Source organism: Esox lucius, chromosome 7, assembly GCF_011004845.1.
Source record: "Esox lucius isolate fEsoLuc1 chromosome 7, fEsoLuc1.pri, whole genome shotgun sequence".
NCBI classification, from domain to species: Eukaryota; Metazoa; Chordata; class Actinopteri; order Esociformes; family Esocidae; genus Esox; species Esox lucius.
This window is the reverse complement of record NC_047575.1, coordinates 34761395-34781074: the sequence shown is the minus strand read 5'-3', so window position 1 is coordinate 34781074 and position 19680 is coordinate 34761395. Positions and strand designations below refer to the sequence as shown.

At 43.1% G+C, this 19680-nt stretch overlaps 1 protein-coding gene across 3 annotated transcripts in view; it reads left to right on the top strand.

The window, feature by feature from the left end:
- Positions 1-19680, top strand: part of hlcs (holocarboxylase synthetase (biotin-(proprionyl-CoA-carboxylase (ATP-hydrolysing)) ligase)) — a 32547-nt gene that overhangs the window by 7920 nt on the left and 4947 nt on the right. For all 3 annotated transcript variants that reach the window (XM_010893588.5, XM_010893587.5, XM_010893589.5), the window contains 3 exons: positions 5163-5446; positions 17814-17881; positions 18268-18428. In XM_010893588.5, the coding sequence (XP_010891890.2) occupies positions 5163-5446; positions 17814-17881; positions 18268-18428 (513 nt within the window). The remainder of the gene's footprint in view (positions 1-5162; positions 5447-17813; positions 17882-18267; positions 18429-19680) is intronic.

The window sequence follows — 19680 nt, the reverse complement described above, 5'->3', positions numbered from 1 at the left end:
TTGTGCACCGGGGCCTTCCAGTCCTCTTTCTATTCTGATTAGAGACAGTTTGTGCTGTTCTGTGAAGGGAGTAGTACACAGCGTTTTACAAGATCTTCAGTTTCTTGACAATATATTCCAATGACCTCTGTAGATATTGATATTCCAGTCGATAAAAGTCATTTACAACATTTACACTGTCTAAACTGTGTTTCTAATCAATCATTTCATATTTGAATGTACAAAAAAAATTGCTTTTCTTTTAAAAACAAGGACATTTCTAAGTTACCCCAAACTTTTGAAGAGTAGTGTGTATAAATATTTGAAGTAGATATTTATCAAGTGGATGATTTTTAGTTTAATGTATTTGTTGATCCTATTTTAAATGTTCTTTAAAAATAAATGAATAATGCTTTAATAATTGTTAATTTAAAGAAAATACTCCTGAGGTCGTGGAATCTTTTGTTGTGGTATTGAAATGAGTATTGATAATTGTGCATTTTCTCTGAGATACGATCCGAAGTTCAGAATTCTGGAATCATGACGTCCCTAATTTAGGGACTGGTGGAGACATGCATGAAACATTTACAAATATTGAGAGAGCTTGCTGCTGCTAACAAATTTGCCATGGAAATATATATTGTGCTGTTATTATTTTTACCCGAAATGCTTGTAGTCTGTATTTTGTATTGGATCTTTGTTTCATGTAGACTTAGAATCAGACGTGTTTGATCTTGCTGAAAATTGTGTTTCGGACTTAACCAAGAAAATAAAAGAAACCGCAGTCAACCACTGTTGAGGAGATTGAAATGTATGCATTGTCTAAGACAGGGGTGTCAAACCGGTTCCACGGAGGGCCGAGTGTCTGCAGGTCTTTGGGTTTTCCTTTAAATTGGTTCCCAGGTCAGACCTGAACAACCAGGTGGGGGTAGAAATTAACCAATTAGTGAACTAATTAATCAATCAAGTACAAGGTGAGAGCGAAAACCTGCAGACACTCGGCCCTCCGTGGACCCGGTTTGACACCTGTGGTCTAAGAGAATATAGACACAACCTGTTCTGTCCTCAATCGTTTACTCGCTCTAAACTCCCCACAGAAATGCAGATATAGTATATGAGGCACAGCATTGTTATAACTGGTAGCAAGGTAATTCCCTTATCTAAACAAACAGTTTATTATGCCCTGCCCGTACCACATATACTGTCCCTTTAAGAGCTCAAAAGGCTTAGCTTTACTTTAGTGATCGTGTAGTTCTCTTCTGCGTTGTCTTAAATGTATAATGCATCTAATTGGAATCCAACAGATGGAATTGTGTTTCTTTACCTCAGGGGAGTTTTTTCGCTGATAAAAGTGCAAACCAGTATTTTACTTTGTTCTTCTTTCAATGATCCACATAGTTTTGAATGCTTGTGAAAATAAATCGGTTGAAATTAGAGAGGACCTGTGGCACATTGAATGCCAACCTATTTTTATATAAACTCCTGACAATGCCGATGCTCGTTAAGAAGCACAGTTTAGATACAATAATTGAACATGTATGTGTACATTTGTTTTGCAAGGCTGATGCCTGGTGTAATTCTGGTGTTTGCCCTTCTAGTTTTTGCCTGGGACGATGGGGCTTATTCCTCCCACTCCCTGCCTGTCAGGCTGCGGCTTCATTCCTTCATTGTGTTTGATAGTGATTAGGCCTCTGGCTCTTTCATTGATATTCTAATAGGTCTGCCATCGCAGTGCTTTGCTTTGGTATGTGGGGAATTTGGACTGTGAGTTAATCAGTGTTCGAGATGGGTCATTGACAGTTTACTCAACCACTTCAGAAGGTTCTCCGAAGGCCCGGCCATACTCTTCCCTCAAATTTGCGTAACTGTCCTCAGAGAGCAGCAATTGAAAAGCCTGCAGACCACACACAGTGAGACAATTTTTGGACAAATCCAGAAGGGCTCAAGAGTAGGGTTTTCAGATGTTTTTTCTGGCATATTTTGTAAAAAAAAAAGTGTTATTTTTAGTGAAAGAAAAAAGAAATAAACAGATTTTTTAGTGCCCTACCTTCAACACATTTTAATGGGGAGGATAACAACTACTGTGATCAGACAGACATTTCTTGATGTTACTCAACAGTAACTTTCGACTCTAGTTAAATCAGAGACGTTGATTGAGTTTGTCATCATCTGGATTGGTCCCAAAATTGCTTAGGACTTTACTTGTGACTTGCCCATCTTTGCCTAGGACTTGACTCGAGTCTTTAAGGATAAGAACTGAGACTTGCTTAGGATTTGGAAAATTGTCAGGTGTTCCCGTCTTTGAGTTAGTTACCATCGGGATGTTTTTCACAAGTTTCCCCACAGCCCTGTGGAGAAATGTCTCTCCACAAGGTGGCAGCAAATCTCTACCCTAGGAGGGATAGGCACATCACCCACCTATTGCCCTGGGCTTGGCAGATCAGCTCTGATGGGCCCACTTGAACGACTCTGACAAGTAAAATGACTTATTTATCCATCCACTTGGCCCTAGTTGGCTTCCCTCTGCCCTACAATGGAGAAGTGTTTCCGAAAAGGCCCAAACTGTAGTATTATTTTTACTGTTGGGTGTGTTTGGACTGGGCTGTGACCTCTTCACCCCCCGCCCCAGCCACTTTGTTACAACAAACACCCGGATGATGAAAGCGAGGGCATGTGGGATGGCTTCCAGATTGTTCGTGGAAAATGAAAAGTGCTTTTTAGAAGGAGGATGTAGAGGTGAGTACATGCTGTGCACCTTGCCTGGAGCGAGGGGATGGACTGTTTGCGTCTGGCTGTCCAAGCGATGGAATTTCATGGGCACTTGTGGTGTGATTGTTACCCATGGTCTTTTGCACTCCTGTTCCATGGAGCCATGCTCTCATAGAGGTTCAACAAGGGAGTCTTTATTTCCCTTTTCCCGCCACACCTGCTTACTACTACTACTTCCCTCCCTATCTCATTCCTCTCAGATTTCGTTGCTAGGTTTTCTCTAATCTCACAATCCAATTATTCATCGAAACCTTTTTTCTTTTCCTTCTGATGAATGCTACGGAAATGTTTCCAGTTTGTACTAGGGCTTACAAAGTGAACTTCTTAACTTTCCACATTTTGTTAGGGCACTCTTTTAGGAGGTGGAATGATGGGAATTGCGTCAATACATCATTTAGGCTCTGTAGCCCAAATCTCTAGTGAGATGTAAAAACAAGTTGACTTGGAGGTGAAATGAAGTGTACTTTTCAAATTCTTTGTGAAGTTCCTTTAGACAAAATCAAGAAGTCAATATTTTGTCATGTTTCTATACGAAAAATCACTTGCGTTTTCAAATAATTGTGGCTAATTGTAGCTGGTCTTGCTAGTTAATTTGAGTTACAGAAAACATGTTTGACAGCTCTAGTTCATGCTAGTTCTTATGATAGAAGAGCAGAAACTGGGTGTTCAAAATAGATATCTACGGAGCCCCCTCCTTCATCCTTTAAGCCCAAGGATGTCAGACTTGTTAACAGTGGCCCAACAAGTCTCCAGGGGCACCCTCTCTTTTGTGATTGTCACAAAGCAGATAATTGAGGCATACATATAAGCAACTCTAATTGATTAACCATCACTTTATTCACTAAATATGGATTTGGGCTAATTCGGCCATCAAATCTGTCCTCTGTTGTTGCCAAGGGGTTGCTAATGACATACGTTTTGGGAGCAGGTGGTGCCTTGAGAGGTTGTTTAAAAAGATCACCTAATTTGGGGAGATGAAAGGAGCACAGTGTATTCTCTTTACTGGACCCAATATATCCTGGGTGTGGGGTGGCAAAACTGACTGAAACCACAAAAACCTCATCTCCTTGTCTCTTGAGTAGGGTTGCGTAATTCTACTTGCATTTCCCAAAATTAAAGCAGACAAATCCAGATTTTTTGATTATTCCCTCCTGATTGCTCAAAAGGGATTTCTGGAAAACCTGGGAATTTAGGGAAAGTTACCAGATTTATGTGACCGCACTCATAGTGGTTCTTCTGAATGATCAAATATGTATTTCTACTACTCTAAAGGTCCTGTTTTGTTGACTGTAAAGCTTCTTGACTATGGGGTATACAAAGCTAATGACCTACATTTCATGTTGAATCCCATGTACTTCCCATTTTTCTGTTAATATTTAATAAAATGTTTTTAATAAAACAATAACTTTTCCTGTGTTTTTAAATGAGTGACTATGTTAAGCACATATTATGCTTATTTTTTAGTAAGCTTGTGTGTCTACTAACTCCTATAATTTGATCATGGTACTTTGATTTTTTTTTTTTTTTTTTATTATAAAATAATATAAATCAATAAATAGATGTACTAAAGAACACCAGTGGAAAAGGGTGTTTAATGGCACTTTTTAAAATGTATTTGTAACTCTATTGCAAATAACTTGGATATTTTAATAATGCTAGATTAAACATATTGTTTTACTGGAACTCAAAATAAGAGATGTGCTAATGACCATATGATTGAATTGCAGTATTTATAAAAATAATTATTGGCTTTATAACACTATAAAGATTTCCATTTAGTTTATTTTTTTTTCATGTGTGATTGGTTTATTAACAAACCTATTAGCCATCTTTTTACTCAGACAATTCACTCTGTTGTTTTTGGCTTGGTACAAATGATCTAGCCTGCCACGAATGCTAGGGAAGCAGCCCCTGTCTGCACAGCATCCTTGTACACAGTATCATGTTAGATGAGGATCATGTCAGATCCCTCTGTGAGGGGCTCCTGTTGACATCTTAAGCAACATATTTAGTGTTACACATTGTTTTAAAACTTAGGAGCGGTTTTTCTGGTGAGCGTCAAAAAGTGTGGGACCCTTTTGATTGATGAGAACTGACTGGAAGAGAATGTTTGACCACCCTGGGGACCAGGGCCTAATTAATCCATATAATTGATTATCCACAGTCGTTGATTATCTAATTTCAGACTAGACTTTGGCTCGGCTCTTTAACGCTATACTGTAAATATGACAGATGGTATTTTTAAAGTATTTTTGATTGTTCTTCATAAAAAATGGCATCGTAGCTGTAAGTCGTTTTATGGAAGGATTGGAGCCATGGGATATAAAGAACCCTTTATTTTAATGAAATGAGTGGAGTTAATTATAAAGAAAACAAGTAGAATTCATCCAGTCTGTGTTCCTCTGTTTTTTCAGGAGCACAGAGCCTGCTTCCTCAAGTGGCTGCACACCCAAGTAGACAAGGAGGGGTTACTCAAGTCGTCAAAGGCCTCACTCAAAGTGGTCTCCGGCGCGGAGCTCCAGGCTGGGCCTCCCCTGCTGCCTGAGGGGACCCTGGCCCTGGTCACGGATCCTCCAGTGGCCCAGAGCTGCGAGTACTTTAGCCTGCATACTTACAATCAGCACTTACAGACTCGCAGGCTGGGGCACACTGTGCTATACGCCCATGTCATCCCAACCACCATGGACCTGCTTGAAAGGTAAGAGTGGAATCTTACTGGAAGTCCAACTGGAAGTTTCACAAAACTGCCTGTTTATATCAATGCATGAATTCAAGTAGCCTGCATCCGACCTTCAATTGGCATCTTGCTCTTGACACGATGACACACTGTGATACTGGAGGTGGGACCTTCAACTGAAAATGATGGACACCGACCACACCTGCCGTTTCATTCTGTTTATATTGCTTATGGGGATAAGTATATGCTAGAGAAATGTTTGAAGTGCAATACATTTTCAAAAGTAGCTGATTGTTAGTGGTAAAACGAATTGGTTTAATGATCCAACTTGTAGAAGTGGATTAGAAGCTTACTAAGAAAATTGCTGTGAACATCCGTGTTGTAAAAACCTATCATTTTGTCTAGCGTTACCTCACCAATTGAGGAAATGCGTATCAATATGGATTTTTGTCAGTCTCCGCCTCCTACATGCGATACCGGCGGCTGCATAGCACCACGAGGTGGTTCTGGGTTTAGTGGTGTTGTGGGGGGTGGTGGGTGGGGCAGCACAGCAGCGCGCGGGGCTGGAACTAATTTAATGGCTGAGTGACCTCACTGCTGCGGAGGCAGGCTGCACCTAATAGAGGTCTTTGTCTACATCCCACATCTCACTGGGAACTTGCCAGTCAACAGGCAGGATCCCACGAACAGGTGGAAGCTATTAGACCTGTCATAAAGTTTGAAAAATTGATTCTGGACCTGCGCTGAAGTGATTGGAACTGACAGTGTTGTCATTAAGGTTGTAAGGTAACGAAAGTGTGTGTGTGTGTGTGTGTGTGTGTGTGTGTGTGTGTGTGTGGGGCGGGGGGGGGTCACGTGAAGAAAAAAAAACTGTTCTCCAGTTTTGATTTTGCTCCCTATTATTTTTTGCCGTTTTAATTTCCAGATGGTCCCCTGTTACAGTCTTGATTAAGTGGTATTATTCTAGAGGAAAGCCTCTTGTTGGATTCATTTCCTTTGTTCTAGTTTATATTCCCTAGAGCATATAGAGTTCTGTCAAGAACTATGGGCTGTTCTTAGATATAACTCAACACTGAGTGCCTTGATGTAAATTTTATTAATATAACTTCTGAGTTATTGACATTGTTCTGTTCAGTGTGCTCTACCTCTATAGTACTCTGAGTCTGAATACCCCAATTCATGTTGTTAAATTATTACAAAATATTACAATATGAAAACTGCTGACACTATTAGAATTGTTATAACCAATGATTATAATACTCTTTTTGCAGATATAAAACTTTTTGCCCAAAGCTCTGTGTTTATTTAATGCAAGAGAGACTATTTTCAATGCAGGGAGTAAGAGGAAAAGACCCACTGGCCAGGAGTACAGTAAGTGCAGAACTAATAACAGTTATTCGTCCATTTTCCTTTTATGAGCCAACACAAGACAGGAAGTGAAAATAGGCTGAATAATTCATGGATATAATTGAACTGGCATTAAACAGAAATTAGCTGCACATTCCTATGTAAATGCTTTTTTATGGTGGTGTAGTGGTCAGCATTGGCAAAAAAAATATTAATTTAAAATATTTTGCCACAGGCAAGACATGTACAGACCACTGTATTACTCAAGCAGGGGGAAAAGGGAATATATTAGATTTTTGGGGGGTTTTACAGAAATTATGGCTTTGTTTTATTCAGATGTTTTAGTATGCACATTTTTTGCAGGCACACATTACTTGTTGCATCCCGGCTCGAGCTAATTCATCTGATTATCCATGACCATTTCCATATGTCTAATTTCCAGATAAACATTACAACCTCTTTGAACATTAAAACTAACGCTGTAAAAATGGGATCAGTGTTATATTTCCTGATAGTTGTTGGTGGAAAATAGTCTTTACTGGAATTCTCATTAGCAGATTGGGTGATTTTCCTGCCTCGTGACCAGTGGTGAGCTTACGTTAATGCAGTAGAGGCATCCGTCTCCGACCTCAATTCATCCGGGCCCATGTGATCTGAACAATCTATTTTGTTCTAGAAACCGGCATCTTGGAATCCTGAAAGCTGATTGGCTGATAGCTGTGGTCAGGGCCATGGCCTGAATCCTGGGCCCCCTGAAAAGATATATGCCTGGGCCCCCCACTTATAGACAACATTGACATCATACCACGCCATGGCCCCCGTGAATCATATCCACCTTTCCCCATGTTAGCTACGGGCCTGGCTGTGGTATGAGTTTGTATACCACGGCTATGACACAACACATTGCTTCTTTCATTACTGCTGTAATTGCCTTGGTAGCACGTTCATAAGAGCAGTAAGGCATCTCAGGGGTTGTGATAAAGTGCCAATATATCACATCTAAGCGCTGTGTCCAGGTACTCCGCAATGCGTCATACCTAAGAACACCGCAACTCTGAGTGGATGTGGAATAGTCTATTAGTCTATTCTACTGCGATTGAGCACACAGGCGCCCAAGCCACCACAAGGAGTTGCTAGAGCACAACGAGGCAATGCAACCAAATTCGATTACCTACCCACCAAACACGAGCGGTGTTGGCCAATTGTGCTGCCTTCTCCGGGACCCCTGGGCTAATGAAAAGTAATAGTAATTAAACCTGCATATCTGATCTGTACCGAAGGCTCCCGCTATTTCCCCGCCATACCCCCAACGAACCGAACGAACGACCGACTGGGCTGCTCAGCTCACTGCTCTTATTCAAAAGGGCTGCTAAACAAGTAGTAATGTGCATTTTGCGTCCAATTTTCTTTTTCTTTTAACCAGTATGATGACTTGTTTTTGCCATTTCTGTCGCAAGTTTCATCGGCTGGCCAAAATTCATTATACAGGAGGATTTGCAAGCAACTGTGTAGGACGTGCACAGACAAATGCCGGCATTATAGAGAACAAAGAAACATTAACCACTGATAAATTGATTTAGTGAATTTAACTGTTTAGACCCGACTGTAAGCAAATGAATACCTACATTATACTTTTATAAGTTTTTAAATGACAGGCCTAATATTGTGCGCAGGACCCTTGTGAAGGCAAACAGTCCTCCAGGGCAATTGGGACTGAATGAGTAGCTTACAATATTGCCCAACAGAAATGCTGTGTAGGTGTGCCACATTAAAAGTATATATACTTTTATTTCATAAGTAGGTTTTTAATTGTGCTTTTCTCCTGATTATAGCGTACTCTGCCAGATTAGTATCGTAAAGGATATGTTTGTGTCTATTTATTTCTTGCCTTATAGTTTTGTATTTCCATTAGCCAGACTGTCAGTTACAGCTTTTGATATATTATATCCATTCCAATGCCTCTCCAGTTAGGTCCCTAACTTAGACAGTCCTTTTTGAAAATAATATGCTGTTCTTTATTTAATTTAGCTAAAAATACTTTTATTTTATTTTTTACTATTTCAGTGGGGAACTTGCAGTGAAGTAGTGAGCTATTAATCACAACCAGTAGGAATTATTACTAATTACTGCATGGGGACTTTTGATCACATACATATATAAAAACCAATCACTTAATGTTCCCCAAAAGCAGCATTAATTCTAGTTTTTTCCATTCCTCCACTCACTGGTGGAGATTGTCTTTTTTTGGGGGATTAATAGTGGGCTATGGATAGGGAGATTAATAAAATGAGAATTTGTGTGGGTCTGGGGGGTGGTGTAATGTGCCTTGATCATGGCTATTGACAGCGGGGTCTGAGCTCGGGGGGGAGGCTGTATGTTTGTAGAGAGTATTAGTTCTTTGTTTGGCCAGGAGGAGCTAATAATAGGCTGGGCCAGAGACAGAGGATAGTGTTCTCACAAGGTCACAACCAGGCTGGAATCTCAATGCCCTCAGCCGAGGCCTCTGGGCAGCGGTTGGGCTCCACATTGACCAACCTCCACACCGCTGCATGATCTCACTCCACTGCCGCTTCTCATGCTGACTCTTACGGGGGATTGATACTTATCCCAAACCATAGTTCTGTTGCTGCTACCTTATTCAGTCAACAGAACATCTCATGACATGTGGTGTCGGGCCAGAGGTCTTTGAGAATTACTTTGGAGGGTGCAGGCGTGTTGCAATAATCTTTTACTTTGTTAAATTTTAGCCACCTCTATTGTCCTATAGCATTTTTGTGGTAATTTGACCACGGACGATAAAAAAATCTGTCAACAGTGCGGGTTCCCAGTTTCAGAACATACGTAGCTGATGGAACCATTTATCGTTGTTGCTGGCATGGAATCAAGACGGTTCAGTAGATAGCCCTCACCCAGTCAGCTATGTTCCTTTGTGTACTGGGTGGGTACATTCTGCATCCGACTGCTGTTTTAAGAGACTGTTTTTTTAAGGCCAATTGGCTGCCAGGCTGGTTGTTAATGGCGTGGAAGTATTTATTTGTGAACGAGGTGGGATAAGAACCCACGGTGTTCCAGAATGCTACTCCACTGGGCCGACAGAGCCATAATTATGCCTTTCCTGCTCTGTTGAACCTGATCCTAGCGCCTGGAGCACCACACTTCCTTTTGTCCAGCGTTCTCTCCTTCCCTCCCTCCTCATACCAGGCCAGGTCTGTGCAGAAAAACACAAAGGCCCACTTTTCCTCTCCTCTGACTTTTTTTTCGCTGAGCAAAGACAGGGCTCGTTGAGAGGAACAAGTGATGGAAGTAAGATTAAATCGGTGAATATCTCCTGTATATGTCCTTAGTCTTTTATAATGTCTTTGATCGTTTATCGTGCTTCTCGGGAACAATGATTTCATCCTACTTAAACACCAGCAGCATATGCATGACTCTGACAGAAAAACAGTATTGAAAGATGACCACCAGCAGTCTAATTTAACAGTGAAAACCCCCACCAATATCTGGTTTGAGTTGCACAGACATAACAGGACCCTGTTTAGCTAATGGAAGCATAACACCTTCCTTCTCTGGAAGTGGGAATAAGACTAACACAGTGAACAAGGTTCTCCTGGTTAAAGCAGTCCAGTTGTCGGCAATCAGTGTTTGTTTTGACAGGGAATCCAAAATCCAAACTGACACTGTATGGAATTAGGGTCCTGTTTCCTGTGAAAAATACGAACCTTGTATGGGGGGAAAAAATGAAAGGGGTAGAACTAGCGAGAGAGAGAGAAAATGGTCACCCCATAGCTGCAGCAACAGGTTTGTACATAAAAATCAAATTGGTCCAATTGACCTTGCATGCTCTACCTGCAATTATCTACAATTGTAAGCAGATGCCTAAAATCCTCATTTCATATTCTGGTGAACATCTGGCACAGCAGGCTGGAGTTAAAGTTTACATCTCCAGCGAGTCAACACGCTAAGGCGCTAGAGTCTGTGGGTCAGGCTCAGAGGAGAGAGCCCTGCGGGGCATCCTCGTCAGAGAAGTGTGAGAGAGAGAGACGTGCGGACCATGGCGATACACCCTCCAGTTCACATGAACAACACGCAGAGGTGTTAACATGTCATGACAACAGAAGCTCAGAGGAGAGACCCAACGTCTTCTCTAGGACGTAACTCCTCAAAGAAATCATGGCTCTAAACGGAGACATCAAGTGGCATCTCTCTGTATGTGTTATGTAGACTGAACCTTTATTTGGGTCGTTAAAGGGCATGTCTAGCCTGGCCCAGCAGTCTTGAAAAAGAGGGCGTCCCATCCTCGGCTGCCTTCAATAATGGACACAGCCTCACTCCCATTGATCACCTTCAAGGGTGCTATTTGAAAATGATAATTTGTGTCGCTCTTTGAGGAAACAGGATTAGCTCAATTAATCACATTTACAGATTAGTTTTCCCCCCCCTTATCGATCATCACTTTTGCTGCCAGACGATCAATGCAAACTTGCTTATGCTAACCAAGGAAAATCCAGTTGTGGAAATGAGCGTCGATGGCAGAAATAATCTTTTAATTTGGGATATTTTGATCTGGGGGATTGGATGGGGATTGGCATTGCAATAAATTGCTTTCAACAAAACGTCCACTAACAGGCCACTAATATCACTCTGCCTGATGTGCTCTGTTTGACAAAGTTATTATTGGACAGTTACCCCCGATCAATTGCTTTTGCCATTGTCTAAAAGTCAACGCTATTTTCTGAGTTTCTAACCTTATATTCATGATGATGTCAGTTTGGGTGTTCACTAATGGGTTGGTCTTTAATTGTGAATGTCACAACAGCTATCCCTTGAGACAGGGACACCTAGGCGGAACTCTAGGCCCAACAATTCCTATCCAGAGCTAACTGCAGTTTTAAAAGGTTTACACTCAGGGCTAACCTTTGGGACAAAACCTTAATTACCCAGAGATTACTGTACAACCATAGGGCTTCATAACCTGGGCTTACCATAGGGCTTCATAACCTGGGCTAAACATAGGGCTTCATAACCTGGGCTAAACATAGGGCTTCATAACCTGGGCTAACCATTGGTCTCCATATCCAGGGCCAAACATAGGGCTCAAAGGTTCACAAACAGGGTTAACTGTTGGGTCCCCTTTCTGTCAGCTGTACGCCCTCTGTCCGTTACCCTCCCTCACACTGCAAATCAGTGAGTGACTGGACCTCTATGCTAATCCAGGACTGGGAGTAAAATACACTGTCTTTGACTATGTATTGGTCTGTTGGGGTGGGGTGGGGGGGGTTTGTGGGATCTTACTATTCCTCCCCACTTGTCACACAGATGACTTGGCTGGTGGCCATTTATCCTCTGACCCCTTGGCCCTGGGTAAGTGACCCCTATGGCTCAGCTGCCCCCCCTCAGACAAAGCCCTGGGAGCCCATCTCTGGTCCGGCTAGCCACAGAAAGGTCTGGCCGGACTTAAAAGGGCCCTGCTTAAAAGAGGTGGTCCCCTCTTTCATCCCCAGACGTGCTACTTTGTCGTGTCTTTGTCGTGGTCTTGCTGTAATTATGGGCTGGACAATGGGCCTGTCCTGGTCGGTCTGTTGTGGAGATGAAATGGATGCTGCTGCTGCAGAGCTGGTCTCACTCTTTCTGTGTCTCTGTCTTAATCTCGCGCTCTGTCTCTCCTCTCCCTACTTGAATGTGTTGCCCACTCAGGTTTGGCAGCAGTCTCCCCGGGCAACTGTTTGCCCGAGGTCTTAAGTCTTCGGTTCTCTCTGGTTGCAGGGTCTCTGTGTTGTTCTGCATCCGACAGGTTAACGTGTACCTGTGTGCGTGCGCGCGTGCGCGTGTGTGCGCTTGCGTGCGTGTGTGTGCGCGTGCACGGTGCAGGTTGAGGAGGGAGTCCCTGCACATGTGGCCGCTGCTGTTCCCAATCAGGAACGTGCTGCTGATTTAAGGAGACCAACCTGGAGCAACACAGCTGTTTTGTGCTAAGGGCCTGTGCTCTGGGGGGAGCGCCATACTGCTGGGCGGCTGCCAGTAACCCAGATAGGCGGAGGGAGGGAGGGAGGCGTGCAATCCGTCTTGCTTAAAGACATGCAAGAATTTCTTTCATATTTCAAATACATGTTTTTTTTTTTCCTCGTGTTGCATGTTTACTGGCACATTGGGGTCTTGCGTTCTTATTGTGGCAGCACTGGCATGGTTTGCCAATGTGTCTTATGCAATCCTCAGTGGAATACCTTCAATAGATCAACATGTATTCTCAAAATGATTTCTGTGTATTTTTCTTGGAGTTTTCTTTTTTACACTACCATCCAAATGGTCTATAGAATTAGTTATTTCACACCAGTGTTTTCTAATGCATTTTGGGTTTTCCCTGAGCCAACGGCGACATGTGTGGCGGTTTGTGGATGTGCTTTCAAAACGAGATGAACTTTCCAGAAGAATCTATTAGCCCCCCCAAGCTTTATAGCCCTGGATTGGGCTGAACTAGCCCTTACAAAAGAACTGGCTCTTCACTGGAGCACATCCACACTCACATGCACACACATGAACAAGCACGCGAATACACACGTGTATACACGTATACCTACATTTTCTCTCTCTCGTGCTTACACACACACACACACACACACACAAACACTCCTAGCCCCCACCTCTTTCTTTCTGACAACCTCTCATTGTGCATATAAGAGCATTACCATGTTTAGGAGTGAGATGTTTTGTGTGATCTGTTGCTAATCTCATATTTGCATTGCTGAAATTAATTTGACGCTGCTTTGCATGCTAAGCTGGCCCAGGGAGAGAAGGGGGAACTGATTTAAGACACAACAAAGCCCCTGAAAAAGAGACATTTCAGGGGGTAATACACCCTCCACCAAGGAAAGGCACATTTCGGTTCCCAGCTTTGGGACAATGCAGCTTTTCTTTTTGGCTGGGCTCTCTAAATTGACTCTATAGTCTTGGGACTCGCTGCTGAGATGTAGTAAACACACTGGAGCAGTCTGGGACTCACTGCTGAGATGGAAGAAACACACTGGAGCAGTCTGGGACTCACTGCTAAGATGTAGTAAACACACTGGAGCAGTCTGGGACTCACTGCTGAGATGGAAGAAACACACTGGAGCAGTCTGGGACTCGCTGCTGAGATGTAGTAAACACTCTGGAGCAGTCTGGGACTCGCTGCTGAGATGGAAGAAACACACTGGAGCAGTCTGGAATTCCCTTTATTTTGCCTGTCAGTCTCACTCTTGCTCCAAATTCTACTATTAACCACAGTAACCCAAATTTGACATTTCGATTTTTTATAAATAGGACATTCTAATAAGGATGCTGGCATTTATGTAAACCAAATGAATCTCTTATTTATTTTTTGTGAGGGGGCTATTTAGAAGGGTGACGGATACACCTCAGCCATTCGTCATTCTTTTGCTTTCCTTCCAACCTCATGCACTTTTAGATCCAGTAGTACATCTCCTAATTCACCCACTTCCCACTCCATCTCAGGCCATTACCTTCCTTTTCGGCAGTAAACGGTGTTAACACACACACACACACACACTTGGCCCAACCCTTCAGCTGTGACGTCCCAGCCCCCACTTATCAGTGGACAGCGCTACCCTGGCAGCCCGGTGAGAAGGTCAGCGCTGGTCTTCCTAGCCTTGTTACAGCGCTGATGTTCTTATTAAAAGCTAATTTCTGGGGCTGAAGGACTCCAGAGAGCCAGCTGGGCCCCCTGTACAACTCCCCTCATGCCTTGATTGGCGACGGGGCGGCCGTCGTCACGGAGCGCGGCGCAGGGTTCTCCGGTGGTCCTGCCAAACAGCACCAGCGCTCAATTAGGGCCCCCGCGCGGTACTCCGAGCCTGGCCACCTCCTAACTGGCCTCAGCCGCAGGGAGGTCATGCTCCTGCAAACAGGGCTCACACAGTGGAGGTGCAGTGTTACAGGGAGCAGCCGGCAGTATACAGCGTCTCATGCCTTTTCTCACCTAAGACTGCGTGTGAATGCTATTGTCTTATCACCGGTTCATGGCCAAGCGTTTCTCAACTGCATCCTAATTTTATAGAAGTTGCATGCTTCTTTTTTATTAAACTTTTTATTGGTATTCATTCACTATGTTAGTAATCCTGTTTTGGCGTAGAAGGTAGAGTGGAATTAATTAACATTAATATTCAAGATGTTTTAAACATTTTCTCCCCATTTCATGAGCTTTTGAAGGTTTGAGTTTTTTGACACAGCAACCGCCCAGGCTTTTTGTTTTTGTTGGTTTTTCCTCAGTGAGCCCGGGATGGCAGTTTCTTGGCTGTTGAACCATTACACCATGTCCAAATTAATTACTATCAGTGTAAGAGGACACATTCCTACCTCTGCACATCAGTATTTGGCTAATTTTGGACAGTACATTTTCTCTTGTTTCTCCTTAATGCTTCCAACTCTCTCCACCGTGCATCTGTCAGACATATTTAGATTGATCAGGAGATTTGCTGCTAATAATAATGTTATGAAATGGCTCCAAGACGTAAGGATCTCATCATTAGCTCCACACCCCAATCAGAGTCCCATTTGTCTTCTGAGAGATTAAATTTTTTTAAACTTTTATTTTGTGTGTATATATGTGTGTGTGTATATATATATATATTCTCATAATTCTGCGTATTTGTAGATCCAAGCACAATTAACAAGTCCCTATATTTAGATGAGCTCCAGTATCATCCAGCCATATGGTAGGTTCTAGATTGAATCATCAATGGTGGCAGTATCCCTTTGATAAACAGTGTCCCTAAACACGGCTATTCATATAGAAGGCTGTTTGGCCACAGAGTTTGGGAGGATTAACACGGGCACTGTGCTAATCTGATTCGCTTGCCTCTTTGCATTAGAAAAGCCCGCATTCCCCTTCTTTCTCATATGCCCTGCCAGATACACAGTCTTGGAGAAGGGGCCAGTAGATGGAGGGGTTCTTGTCTAAGCCCTAGGCCTGGGTCAGTTCATTTTCTCTGGAGATGACCGCTTCAGATATTTTGCTTATTGACAAATGCTGTCTTTCTGAAAATGTTTGTTTGATTCTCAGCATGTTCATTGGCCATAGGGTTCTTGAGTCTTTTCGTACTTACTGTATAACAGTGTTTTGTACGGACTCCAAAGTCATTAGTTTTGTGTACAAAAAAACAGCCTGCTGTCAATTAAGATATGAAACATTTATTTGAAAAGCATTAGCGGTTCCACTGGGAAATTTTTTCTTTCGAGCTTACAGCTTGGGTTTAGGATGAAACCTACAGCTGGGTCATTGTGTTAGCAACTGGGTTTGCTTTTAGGTTTAGCATCGCTGATTAAGGCCTTAGTATGGTCACCACAGTTGGTTTATGCACTGGGTGGGTTTCTGAGACCGTGGATCCCTTTTCTTTGTGTCACACTCAGAGAGGAAGTCCTCCTTGTACAGTCCTATGAAAAGGGATGCAACGCCCCTACCTTAACCATAACATGTGAATCATGTGCACTAAAAATGGTGCAAATAAGAGAATCATTATAAAGTTACTTGGAAGGGTACTGATTTGGTGTTAACCATGCGAGTGTGTGGTAACACATCACGGCAAGATCAAAAGACCTATCTGAGGCCCTCCGAAGAAAGATCATATTTATGCCAGTGCATCTGGGAGGGGTGACAAAGCCAGTTCAAAGCAATTCAAAGTACATCGTTCCACTGTCCGATGGATTATCTACAAATGGAGGCAATTCCAGACCACTGAAAATCTTCATAGGACACCAAATTCAGCCCAAGAGCTGACCGAAAGATGTTCATCGAAGTCTCTAAGAACTTCAGGGTAACGTCATGGGATCAAAGTCAAATGAGTCAACTGTCAGAAAGAGATTGCACAAACTTGGCTTACGTGGGAGGTCAGGAAGGAAGAATGAATCTTATCGAAATGCTGTGGAGGGACTTGAAGCTAGCTGTACATGCAAGAAAGCCCTTGAACATGAAACCGTTAAATCAGTAAAGAGTGGACGTAAGTCCTCCCATTCAATCTGAGAGACTGATAGACAGTTATAAGAAACAGCTGCATTAGGTTGTTTCAGCCTAATGGGGCAACACTGTTTATTGAAGCTAGAGTTTACTTATTTATGCTGCCCTACAGTATTAAACTGAATATGAATAAAACAGTGCTGTTTTTGTGTTCACTTAGGGTTACCTTGTCAATAGCATAGTGAAGATTACATGTTCATATGTCCCGGTATGTGAGGACAAGGTTTCAGGCCCCCAAAAGGGTAGAAAAAAAACGTGTGTGGTGAAAGATTGGTGCCCAGTTAACACCTCCTCACTGAGTAGTTTATCTTTAACAGAGTGAGATTAATGCTGTGTGGTCATCCGGACAGACACTAGTAGCCCAGGGCCTTCTATAGAGAAACATTAACCAACAGGCACCTGCAGCCACACTTTGAGAGAAAACATTTGAAAATGATTAACAAAGTCCTATTTTTTTTTTTATTCTCAATGGAAAGACAGTTACCTGTGTGTTTGTATTTTTTGCCTTAATCACAAATGAAGTGGACCTATTTGAGTTGAATTAGACATCACACACAGTGGCGGACTTCATTGACTATGATTCATTAGCATTAGGGTCCTTGATTACCCTTTGTTATTGTGTGTGAGTGTAACGGGGTCAAGTGGACAGGTTGTTTTCTTTGGGGGTGGGGGGGAGGGGGAGGGGTGAGTGGTATTATTTAACTAGAACACCTGGGGATGGAATGATCAGCGGTTCAACTCCGTCTACACGGGCTAGGGGTTCTGACTGAGTTTGTTTTTGTGTGTTTGGGAGGCGATAGGACCAGTTCACTCAGCCCTTCCCCCTCGGCTAGCTAATACCTTGTGAAATGATTTCTCATAGTGAAACCAGTGATTGAATGCAGTGCTCAACACGATACCACAACTAGGTTTTTTCTGTGGGTCGTTTACTGAGAGCTGTCATTGTGTGAATAATACTACATCATTATAAGTCGGTTATGTGAAAACAACACAGGCCTTTTCTCACCGTTTCTTCTCCCCTTGTGTCGTCTGCAGGTTAATGCTCCAGCTGCCTGAAGAAATTGGTTTAGTGGCTGTAGCTGCTCAACAGACCCAGGGTAAAGGTCAGTTTCCACCACAGCCCTCCTTCTCTCGCCCTCTCTGTCCTTAACTCTGTCTTTTCCTCTCTGTCTTTTCCTCCCTGTCTCTCCATCTCCCTCTCTGTCTTTGCCTATCTTTCACTTTCTATGTTTGAATTCACTTGAGCTTCATCAGCTTGGTGAACATTTATTTGCATTCCCAAAGCAAGTGGATTTGTTTTCAGTAGACCAAAAAAAAAAAAAAAAAGTTTAAAGAAGTGAAATGAATGTAAACCGCTCATCTCTATCAGCTGCAACTCGTCAAGGCATTTACACTGGTTACTTTTTACTGGTTACATCTTCCCAATCAATAACCTATATGTGAATGGTTCCATCGCCTGTCTTTGTGTGTGTTGTCTTTTGGGTGTCAGGTCGTGGGGAGAACGCATGGCTGAGTCCTTTGGGCTGTGCTATGTTCAGTGTCCATGTACAGGTGGCTGTGAGCTCCAGACTTGGCCAGAGGATTTCCTTCCTGCAGCACTTGGCTGCCCTGGCAGTGGTGGAGGCCGTACGCACCCTGCCTGGCTACCAGGTAGACACACGGCATACCGATGCCAACACGCTATCGCTAAGCTACCGTCACCCGCTCCCACCCCATCCATGCTGCTCAGTCTGTCATCCCTACTGTACGTTACCTAACATGCGGCTGCATTAACGCGAGCCAGTGGGAGCTCTCCTCATCCTGAATGTAGGGCCCCAGGTTACGCACACATCCAGGCAAGTGTCCCCTCCTCGTGTTGTTGTTGTTTTTTTCTGTGCGGTTCATTTCCGTCTCCAAACGGATGGTGCGTTTAGCTCGCTGATCAAAGCTTTCCGTGCTACAACTCTCCATTCTCCCCCCTCTCAATAAGCGTCTCCCTTGACATGGTGTGATGGCCCATTTTTTGCTGCCAGGTGTGTGCGTGTGAGAAAATATATGCACTGGAGTGTAGGGTTCTGTGATGAAAAACACTACATAGTTGTTCATGAGCTCTGGCCAGCCTGCCAACATGTAAAACAGGCCAATGCCTGGCACAGGCATTGGTACTGGAAAATAACAGCTAAAGCTTTCCCTAAATATTGATGTCTCAATAATGAAGGCAAGAAGCCAAGTTTGGCTGGTTTTGACATTTTAGGCATGCCAAAGCCATTGTAGATGTGGGGCAACAGCTGTAGGTCAGTATGAACAGACACACACAGTTGCTGCAGATGGGGTGGATACAAACCTTCAAAGACAAGAGTTAATTATGCAATTTCTTCTATAGATTAGTTTTACAGACAGGATGTGTTTTAGAATGACGTTTTCTGTGTATAGAATCACATAATCTCTTACAGCAGTTGTGAAAAGTAGGTACTGTATTCTAGACGCTGTAGTTGGTATAGCATAGCACTTGCAATGCCAGGGTTCTGGGTTCAATTCCCACAGTGGCCAGGACAAGTATGAATGCCAGGGTTCTTGGTTCAATTCCCACAGTGGCCAGGACAAGTATGAATGCCATGGTTGTGTGTTCAATTCCCACAGTGGCCAGGACAAGTATGAATGCCAAGGTTGTGGGTTCAATTCCCACAGTGGCCAGGACAAGTATGAATGCCAGAGTTGTGGGTTCTATTTCCACAGTGGCCAGGACAAGTATGAATGCTAGGGTTGTGGGTTCAATTCCCAGAGTGGCCAGGACAAGTATGAATGCTAGGATTGTGGGTTCAATTCCCAGAGTGGCCAGGGCAAGTATGAATGCTAGGGTTGTGGGTTCAATTCCCAGAGTAGCCAGGACAAGTATGGAAATTATGTAAATGTTGTTCCTCTG